Source organism: Mus pahari, chromosome 10, assembly GCF_900095145.1.
Source record: "Mus pahari chromosome 10, PAHARI_EIJ_v1.1, whole genome shotgun sequence".
Taxonomy (NCBI): Eukaryota; Metazoa; Chordata; class Mammalia; order Rodentia; family Muridae; genus Mus; species Mus pahari.
Window position 1 is genome coordinate 52,634,737 of NC_034599.1, and position 10,686 is coordinate 52,645,422.

Below are 10,686 nucleotides of genomic sequence, written 5' to 3' on the forward strand. Positions count from 1 at the left end.
TAGCCCTGGCTGTCCTGGAACTCACTCTGTAGACCAGGCTGACCTTGAACTCAGAAATCTGCCTGCCTCTGCCTCCCAAGTGCTGGGATTAAAGGTGTGCGCCACCACACCTGACTTGGACCTGATTTTTTATAATAATTTTCCCTTGCTCCTTGCCTCTTTTTTACCACAGACTCTGGCCTGGTAGTCCCAAGTGTTTCCTATGAGCTACATAAAAAGCTGTTGTCTGTGGCTGAGAAGCATGGGCTGACCTTAGAGCGGAGACTTGAGATGACTGGTGTGTGTGCCAGTCAGATGGCGCTGACTCTCCTTGGAGGACCCAACAGGTGAGTGTCTCTAGACTGGCAGTGCGGAATATGGGGTGGCAGTACCCTGCCTGGTCAGCCCACACACCTCACATGCACGTAGGAGCTGCTGCCAGGCGGTCACTGCTGTCCCCTATGAGCCTCTTACGCTGCCAACTAACTTTGCCCTTTCTCTTACCCGTCTGCTGGAAGTCCTTACTATTCCCTCTTTCCTGTCAGCAGCTGTCTGGTCTTTTGAGACCCATGTTGATCGCCAGGTCTGGCTTTGAGAAGCCTTGCAGAGTTCTGGCCTTTCACTAGAACGCACATCAGTCTTGAATGCCATGACTGAGGACATTTAGAGGCCCCTGACAGCCTAGTGGAGGAGGTGGTTTCTGCCTGCCCAAAGGCCACCGGTAGCAGCAGAACCTGGTCGTACCAGAGGGTGTGTCCCAGACAATGCTGCTCATGCCTGGAGAAGTCTTCATTCAGGAAGTACAGTGAATTGTCATGATGAAGGAAGCAGAGAAAAGTGTCTAGAAAGTCCCTGACTGGGTTTGGCTGAACAGTGTCTCCTGGTTCTAAAGCAATCTTAACAAAAGCAAGTTTGATCCAGGAAGGAGAGATTTTACTCTGGCCCCAACTCCTTGCTTTGTAGAGTTATGAGTATTTGTTTCTCTTTGTGCTTTGCTTGGGCCTGTTCTTTCCTATGCCCAATACTCTTGTGTAGAAAGGGAAGGGGACTCCCCAGGGAGGACTAGCTTGCTGCACATCCTACTCTAGGAATAGCCACATGGATTGTCTTGGAATGAACTCATTGGGGAGAAGGGTTTTTGAAGTCATTAAGTGACTTTCTAGAAACAGTGTGGAGCAGAGGTTATGCATGTTGTCTCTAGTGTATTCTTCTCTAGCTGGCTTCTCCTGACTGGTGGGCCTTTGCCCGTTTATTTATTTATCCATTTATTTATTTATTTATTTATTTATTCATTCATTCATTCATTCATTCTTTTTTTTTTTTTTTTTTTAAATTTTTTAAGACAGGTTTACTCTGTAGCCCTGGCTGTCCTGGAATTCTCAATTCTCCTGCCTCAGACTCCCAAGGCTTGCAGGCACTTGGCTACAGGTGTTCACTACTGTACCTAACCCATTTATTATTTTCCTGTGGTTGGTTGGTTTTGAAAAAAAAATGTTTTTGTTTTTGTTTTTGTTTTTGTTTTTTTTGAGACAGGGTTTCTCTGTGTAGCCCTGGCTGTCCTTGTGTAAGGGTCCATGATTCGCCAAAGAATGGCACCCCAGAGTTAAACAGTAAATAGAAAGTGCTTTATTCTGCAGAAGTCCAGCATGTTGGGGTCTCCCCATTACCAAGATAGACAATAAGTGAGCTCGTAGGCCAGATTTAAAGCACATTAGGGGATTCTAGGGTAGATGACCTCTATCTTAGTCCATCTCTAAGAACATTTCATTACCGGGGCATGGGAGCTGGATGGAAACAGCTGACCCATTGTCCTTGTTTTAGGCCGATTCCTGATGGCAGTGCAGTTATTAACAAGCTGCCTGAAGCCTGGGTTTTTAGGCCCAATCTCCTGAACTGCCAATTTGAAGCTTGTCATGGAGTCAGCCTGTCTCATCTGTGGAATTTGCCTCACTCTATAGTCCTGACTTGCTCTGAGCTCACAGAGATCCACCTCCTCTGCCTCCAAAGTGCTCTGATTAAAGGCGTGTGCCACCACCACCAAGCCTTGCCTGTTTTTCTTAGTCTGAGCTCTCAGAAGTTGCATTTCTGTCCTTTGTAGCAGTTACTTGTCCTTTGGAAGTCAGACACACTGTTTTCTGTCTGTGTTCAATGTTTGCGTCAAGTGCCATTTTTCACAACGGAATTTTATGTGCTCCTCAGAGCTTCACATTGAAGGGAAATATTACAGACCCATGATTTAAGAGGAGCAAACTGTGACTTGGAACTTGAAGGACCACCCAGGTAACACTGCTGGTGTAATGGTGCCAGAATTTCACTCCGCAGAGGTGCTGTGGGTGCTAAGACACCAGTCTGCTTTCATGCTGGTGAGGGCTTATGATGGGGTTAGGAAGGAGCCAGGGAAGCAGACCCCCGAGTCAGGTGCCAGGACTCGCAGCATGTATGTAAAGGAAGTAACAGTGGTTCTCAGCCCTTCTAACGCTGCGACCCTTTAATACAGTTCCTATGTTGTGGTGACTCGCAACCATAGAATTATTTTTGCTGCTACTTCATAACTATAATTTTATTATGAATCATAATGTAAATATCTGGTAAACGAATCCTGTGGAGGGTTGTTTGACCCAAGGAGGCTTGACATACAGGCTGAGAATCATTGCTCTAGAAGCAGGATAGTGGGGCAGAGACCAGCTTGACATCTGTGTAGAGGATGGTACTAAGTTCTCTCAAGTATATTGGGAGGGAAAGTCCTGAAATTTCCTTTTTCCTTGACCACACCTGTAAATCTTCCTCTGTGGTGGTGATGGTTGGCACTGGTGCACCCTACATCTTATAGTTCACCTCATCTCTACCTTGTGGGCCCCTCTAGGGCTGATCTAAACCATCTTAGTATTGCTCTCAGCTTTGACTAGGCTCGGCAGCTTTGACTAGCAGGAAGACTTTTCTCCAAGGCAGGTTCTGTCCTGTTGTCTAAAAATCTCAGTTGAGGATTTCTGTGTTAGGAATCGCATTTGATGCATTCATTCACACAACTCCCTAGGAAGTAAGGAGTTACCCACAGAATTGCTCTCATCAGATTGGTGACACTCCAGGAGCAAATTTGGATTGGCAAACAATCAAGGACAATAGGAGTTGAGAAAAGGAGAAAATTAGCATGACTTATAAGTGAGAGGTGAGAGCCTTAATCTGGAACTCAAAGTTTGAAAAGTGAAGAAGGGCTTTTGTGCTCAGTGGATACCCTGCTTGCCCATGGCTTTGCTTGCTGTCCAGGCCGAGATCCAGCACTTTGGGTTGGTCTACCCAGCATCTACTCCATCTGCAGGCTTCTGAGGCATGTGGTAGAGCCGGTCCTACAGAGTCAGACATTGCTGAGTGGAGCAGGTCCTGGGTCTGCCAACCAGCCCTCAGCTTATAGCTAATGCTTGCCCTGCCTGATAGACAGATGGGTGGGGACATGGGATGCCACCTGAGGGCTATGGGTGTAAAGGTGGAGCCTAGTGAGCCTCTGGAAAACCTAGAGGGCAGGGAGGTGGGTAGGTGTAAAGCAGCCTGAAACTCACCCAGCGCCTACCCCGAGATGCCCTGCCAACTGCAAGAGCATTCTGACTCCGGGCAGGAGCAGGGTACACTAGACGAGCTCTGGCAATCGTTCAGTATTTATGCTTTGCCAGAGACCGACAACTTATTACAGTGAATATTTGCATGTAAAGCTGTTTGGGCAAGAAATTAATACTGTGTGACACCCTGCAGTTTCTGGTGCCACTACAACTAACAGATATGGAGAGGAGGGAAAGATGGAGGAGCAGAGAGGTGCATGGGTGGTGGAGAGGGCCAAACTAGAGACAGTGGTGACAGGTGTGGGAGAAGGCTGCATGCTACTACCAGGAGCCATGCAGATGTCTGTGGCCTGTGCTGCCACCTGTGGATGTCCATGAGCTGGGCTGCTGCTGGGGACCATATTGGTATCCTTGGCCCATGTTGATATCCTTTGCCTGTGCTGCAGCAGAAGGCCATATTGAAGTCTGTGGTCTGTACTGCCACCGGAGACCATGCTGAGGTCCATGGTCATGCTGTTGACAGAAACATTGTCAAAGTCCATGGTCCATGCTCCTGCTGACTGTACAGGGCAAGGGAGCTAGCTATTTATGCAGTGGCATTGATGTCTGCAGGTTCACTGTTGAGAAGGAGGGACATAGAAAGCTTTATTGACAACCTCCACCACACGCCCAAATGTAACCACCTAGACAGGAAACCATCAAAGAGAGCTCTTAAAAATTGTGATTAAAGATACTAAAGTGTAGCTTTCTACTATTGAATGCTTCTGGCGGGGTTACAGGTGGGGAAGGACCTGTTTTTCTTTAAGGGGATGACTACTTGGAGTTTGACTATGCTCCAGCGAGTGTGTGGGCAACGCAAATTGGACTATTGGACTTGGTAGGATTTCTTTTTCCTTCTTTTTTTTGGAGGTGAGTTACAGGGGTGGTGGACAGACCTTGGAGGACTAGGATGTAAGTGTGATTTTGAGGTATATGATGCGAAATTCCCAAATAATCGATAAAAATATTACGGGGGAAAAAATGTCAAGGGCTGTTTGGCCAGAGGACATAGTTTGAACATGGGCAGATAGAGCCTTGCATCTGTAGGAAAGAGTGAGGAGCTTGACCCTCCTGGAGCCAGCTAACCTTGTGGGGCCTGGGATCCAGAGATGGAGCACCATGGAGTTCCACCATGTGGAATTTTGAACTTCACTGTTCTTCACATGAAGATGTTTTAGGGTCAGAACATAATTCGGACAAAGAGGGCTGTATGTTTCTTGTTGTGGTGAAGTAGTGGAAAGAACAAGCACCGAGTGCCACATTACAGGCCTGGTGGACTTGTAGAGGACTTGGGTTTTGTTTTCCCTCTGGGGCCCAGAACATGGTCAGCAATGGAGAGTAAGGTGCCCACAGAACAAGTACTTGTTTCTGTGATAGGGACTCAAGGGACTGGCCCAGTCTGTCCAGTAACTGCTTGTCCACTTTTGTGTTCTAGGTTGAATCCTAAGAATGTCCACCAGAGGCCTACAGTAGCTCTCTTGTGCGGGCCCCATGTGAAGGGGGCTCAGGGTATCAGTTGTGGGAGGCACCTAGCCAACCATGATGTGCAAGTCATCCTCTTCCTGCCCAACTTTGTCAAGATGCTGGAGTCTATTACCAATGAACTGTCTCTCTTCAGCAAGACCCAAGGTCAGCAAGTGTCTAGCCTAAGAGGTGAGCATCAGCCCTGGAGTGTAGATCAAGGGTACAATACCTACTTTATGTGTAAGGATCTAGGTTCACAAAGAAAGTGGCTCTCAATAAGGGTCAAAGCTTCCTACTTCCTTGGTAGCATGACAGTCTGGTAGTGCCACCTGGTGGTGCCAAGTAGAATGGCATTACATGGGGAGAGTTTTCATCATTAGCTTAATATGGTGATGGCCCACACCTAAAATCTCAGTTCTTAGGAGATGGGGACAGGAGGTTCATGAGTTTGAGGCCAGCTGAGATTACACAGTGAGAATCTCTGTGGGGAAAATGTGTGTGTGTGTGTGTGTGTATGTGTGTGTGTGTGTGTTTGTGTGTTTGTGTGTATGCATGCACACACAATGTTCTGCTTCCAAGGACACCTTTAAATTACCTGGAAGAAAAACCCCAGGCCCTACCCTTTTCCTGCCACTCAGAGAGAGCTAGATACCCACTGTCTCATTTCATAAATATTTATGGGACTGGCACTATTCCCAGTTCTGGGAATAAATGTGCAAACAATTTTTTTTCCTTTCAGTTCGTTTTCCCGGCCGGGGTGGTGGTGCATGGCTTTAATCATAGTTCTTGGGAGGCAGAGACAGGTGATCTCTGCTGTGAGCTCAGGGCCATTCTGGTCTGTGTATCAAGTTCCAGGGCTATATAGTGAGACCCTGTCTCAAAGAAATGTGATTCACATGCATAAATAACATCAGATCAGATAGAATTAAATGTTAGGGAGTAAAATATAGCAGGAAGGGCAGAGCTGGGAGTTGGGTCATTGGGATTGGAGGTCACAAGGGTTTGAGCTTTGACTCTAGGTGGAATGGTGAGTCATTGGTGGCACAACAGAGAGATTATCTACTAGGATAATTCTTTGTAGACAGAATCTCACTGTATATCCATGATTGGCCTGGATCTCATTCTGTAGACCAGGATAGCCTCAAACCCATAGACTCAAGCCTGTTTCCTACCAAGCTCAGCTGCTAGACAAGCACTCTGGGCTTCTGAGTGGGAGATCAGGTTACAGTAAGGTTCTGAGATTCTCTTATGAGAATTAGAGGTAGCAGATAGCTGAGACAGTAGCTGTACTAGAGGGGGTAATGTGAAGTTCAAGAGTCAGCTTACTAGAGAGAAGCAAGAAAAGAAATAGGAATGGCTTCACTGAGCAGCTCAAGAGGCTAGGCAGATTCTCAGCTTGGAGGCCATCCTGGGCAACACAGTAAAATTTTAAAAAATGAAAAAACGAAGGGCTGGGAGAGATGGCTCGGTGGTTAAGAGCAATTGCTCTACTTGCTGAGGTCCTGGATTTGATTCCCAGCACCTTCACGGCAACTCAGAACTGTATGTAGCTCCAGTTCAGGGTATCTGACATGTCTTTTGGCCTTTAACATGCAGAACACATTCATATATACACATAAAATGCAAATAGATCTGAAAAAGGATGAGAAAATGCTCTAAATTTTTTGGCCTTAGTAGGACTTGGCAGAGAAAGAACCTCTCAGGTTAGATGTCTCTTGAGTGTTCAGGTGTTAGAGCCAGTGCTACTCAAGCAGGAAATGTTGTGACTCTGGAGTAAAAGGGAGGGTCCAGCCTGGACTTTCAGGTGTTGTGGGGGTAGAGAGATTGTTAGGAAAGAGAGGCTGAGGACCTCGGTTCTTTCGTTTCTGAAGCCAAGGAGTGGTTAGGGAGGGGGAGAAGGTACAGCTAAAATCCATGTGGAGGAAGAGCTCCAAGTTCAATCCCAGGAAGACCTGCTGGATTTAGCAGTGTGGAAGCCTGGGATACTTAGGAAGCACAGTTCTGGTGTAGGACCAACTTGTGATTGTAGTGAGGGTTAAGTGAGAATGGGGTTAGAGCATAGAAAGATGATGGTCCAAGAGGGAAAGACCTTGCCAGAGGCCACATGGCAAGTCAGGAGGACTAGACCAGAATCACAGGCTTCTTTGTGCACACAAAGGGTTCCACTTGATCGATTGATTCATGGCCCACTAGAACTTTATACCCATGTGTTTTAAATAGGGAAGCTACGAGTCCCTGATTTGTGCAGTATCGTTAACTGTAGACTGAGCACTAGATTACATGCTGGGAATGGATTACAATCTCTGATGCAGTGCAGCTGTCTTAGAGTTTCAATGCTGGGAAAAGACACCATGACCAAGGCAAACAGTTAACTGGGAATGGCTTACAGTTTCACAACAGGAAGCATGGCAGCATCCAGGCAGATTTGGTGCTGAAGAAAGAATTCGGAGTTCTATATCTTGATCTAAAGAAAGCAGAAGGAGACTGTCTTCTGCTGGCAGCCAGGAAGAGCTTCTCTTCACCCTGGGTGAAGCTTAAACATAGAACCTCAAAGCCCACCCCTGCTGTTACTCACTTCCTCCAACAAGGCCACACTTCCTATAGTGACACCTCCCATGGGCCAGGCATATTCAAACCACCACTGCCTTCTTCCAGCCAGTCCTTTCTCTAGCTATCTAGAAAAACCTATGGTAGCTGCTTCAGGAAACTGGCCTGGCGATAATGCCCCTGCAGTTTGGTCTCATTGTTGCTCTTTTCAGGTTAATTTCTTAGATTAATCCTAGATTTGCATACATGTTGAGACCTCCTGTTCTGTTACAGAGGACTATAGCCTGGTTAGTGCAGTGGAGCCTTTTTTTTTCCCCCTAAAAAGACAAAAAAATATTGCTATTACATTTTACTTAAGTTTGTGTGGGTGTGCATGTGCATGGGGGTCTAAAGGAGAACTTAAGAAGTCAGCTCTCGTCTCCTACTGTGTGTATCTTGGGGATCAAACTCAGGTCATCAGGTTTGCCTTTATGGGGTATTGAACCATCTCACTGGCTGTTAGGGAAGCCCTTCAGGTTCCGGAGAGCAGAGATTGTTTCCTCCTATTCCTAAAGTGCGGGCTGAGTGGAGGAGAGGACCCATCCGCATGAGGAATTCCCAGAGAAGGGTGGGCTGGCTGGTGTGGGGTGTGCAGGCCAGCTTCTGAGTAGAGATGGCCAGCTGCTGTTCCTGCTGGACCCTGAGAGCACCCTGAGGGCTGTCTGACATCATCAGAGTTAGTCAGACACAAAGCCCTCTCTGCAAGGCAGAGGTGGGCTGTCCTTTGGAGCGGCATTAGAGTGCTACTGTCTTGAAAACCAGGTATTCCTGGCACCACCCGAACCCGGGTCTGGCCTGCTGTCTGCTCCAGGAATTTTCAGATGCATTCTTTCTATCTGCAGATCTCCCTGCTAGCCCTGTGGACCTGGTTATCAACTGCCTGGATTGTCCTGAGAATGCCTTCCTGCGGGATCAGCCCTGGTACAAGGCAGCTGTGGCCTGGGCCAACCAGAACCGGGCACCAGTGCTCAGCATAGACCCTCCTGTGCATGAAGTTGAACAGGGCATTGATGCTAAATGGTCCCTGGCACTGGGCCTGCCTCTGCCACTCGGGGAGCACGCCGGCCGAGTCTATTTGTGTGACATTGGCATTCCCCAGCAAGTCTTCCAGGAGGTTGGCATCAACTACCACTCACCCTTTGGCTGCAAATTTGTCATTCCCCTACACTCTGCCTAGAGGGGCTCTGGGCAGCTGGACCCTGTATTCCCTGCACTCCTGCCGCCAAACCCACTAAGGGACGCCTTAAGGATGTGAAGCTTTGTGGACCTTGTAGACTATCTCTTGGGTTTGTTTCTTCTGTGAGAGAACAAAATATACTTCAAACTTGCCTGCCACCTTCCCTTAAGCAGGGAAGGCTTTCCCACTGGCATGTATGTCAGGGGTGGACCATTGGCTCCAGGCATCTTTCTATCCTAGCCTGCCTCCATTCAACTGGAGCTTTGTTTACAGACATAGGCAGCTCTAAGACTGTGTCAGGTTTACAGCCACTGCGCGTGGGCTGGCACATTGCAGGGGTGGGCTGGCACCTGTTAGGGCCTCCAGCCACTCTTATTTCAGAAGGCTTTATGTCTCCTATGCTTCCTCTGGCCCTACTACCAGGCAGCCCACTCGTCCTGTAATCATGCAGATCAGGCTGCATGACAGCTAGCCAGAAGACAAACCTGTGTGTTTCTCTGCTTTCCCCCAAGACTACAGAGTTTGGAAACTTTGGACCCTCCTCAAATGTTCCAGTTTTATGTTGGAACTTTTCCTGAGGCGTGTGTAAGGGTGACAACTGTGGTGAGACTTTGGACTGGCTGCTCTGTTCTCATCTTTAGCAGTTTTGTGCCTGTCAAGCTACAATGCCCATCTCCTAGTTAGGAACCAGACCTTCAGGATGCAGCTTTTCAGTACTGGGGAGACCCTGGGGGAGCTTGGTGCTGAGCCAGAGGAGGCCCCTGGTGCTTAGGTCCTACCGTCATTTCCTACCTCCTCGTCCATAAATACTACTTCCTGTCTGCCCCTTTCCTTGTCTCTAGAAATGGCCCTTTTCACCTATCCCAAGACAGGTTACATGTCCCCCTCCTGCCATGGCTTCACTTCAGTTCTTAGGTTTAGGCTTTAATCCATTATAGTTGCCCTCCTCAGGTGTGCAGACTTAGAACAGTGGCCTGTCTCAAACATGCCAAAACTGAGCCCAGTTCTAGATGACAGTAGTGGGACTCAGCCATGGGAACATCGCACTGCTCAGGTCCCACCTAGGGCATTATCCTCAGGATCTTCCTAGGCTTGGGGCCTCAGCAGAGACCTTTATAAAGGTCTTGTCTTTGAAGCTTTTCCCCACTGTGCCCATCACTGGCTGAGGGGTATAGGTAGACAGGCAGGTGGGCTCGCTAAAATGTTTGGGTACAGAGTAAACCCTGGTACCATGAAATTTTCAGGCTGTTCTTTTGTAGGAACAGGGCCAGGAACAGACGGCGATAGCCTTTCCTTCTATTCTCTTTAGTTATCTCCAGCTCCAGGAAAGAGGCCAGAGGACCGGGAGCCTCAGCTGCACGTCAGTACGTTAGCTTTTAAGCTGGGCTTCTTTTTCTAAAGGCAGGGTTACAATTGGGACAGCAGGCAGCCACTACAGGCTACTAGACACGCATAAAATGGTAGAACTCTGGTCCTGAAGATGGTTAGCATTAGGCAGTTCTCCCTGTTCTTGGCCTGGACCTGCCTAGAGTTGAGAGTGTGTTATTCCTACCTGCAGCTCTTTTTTGGAAGTTCCTGCTGGTTTCAGTCAGGTGGTCAACTTTGTCACTAATGCATGCAGCTCTTGGGAAACCCAAAGCCAGCGCAATAAAGTGACAGAAATCTGTGCTATCTAAACTGTTTTGTAGAGTGAAGAAGTGCTGCTTATCTAATCCCTAGGAGCCTACCCTGATCATTGGGTATGTACATAGAGATATGATGGCTAGAGGCATAACTAGATTCTAATAGTGAGCTGTAGTGAGCTATGTCCCTTTAAATGAAAATGCAAGAGCCTTTCCTCTCTAGGTCTGGCAAGTCTCCTGGGGCCAAAACTCTACTTAACCTTAGAGT

At 47.8% G+C, this 10,686-nt stretch overlaps 1 protein-coding gene across 1 annotated transcript in view; it reads left to right on the forward strand.

Annotated features, from left to right (window-relative positions):
• The window catches only part of Edc3 (enhancer of mRNA decapping 3), a 43,681-nt gene extending 33,208 nt beyond the window's left edge, over positions 1-10,473 (forward strand). The window contains exons 5-7 of the mRNA XM_021207385.2: positions 173-326; positions 5,005-5,222; positions 8,462-10,473. Of these exons, the coding sequence (XP_021063044.1) occupies positions 173-326; positions 5,005-5,222; positions 8,462-8,796 (707 nt within the window). The 3' untranslated portion in view covers positions 8,797-10,473. The remainder of the gene's footprint in view (positions 1-172; positions 327-5,004; positions 5,223-8,461) is intronic.
• The last annotated feature ends 213 nt before the right edge of the window (positions 10,474-10,686 follow it).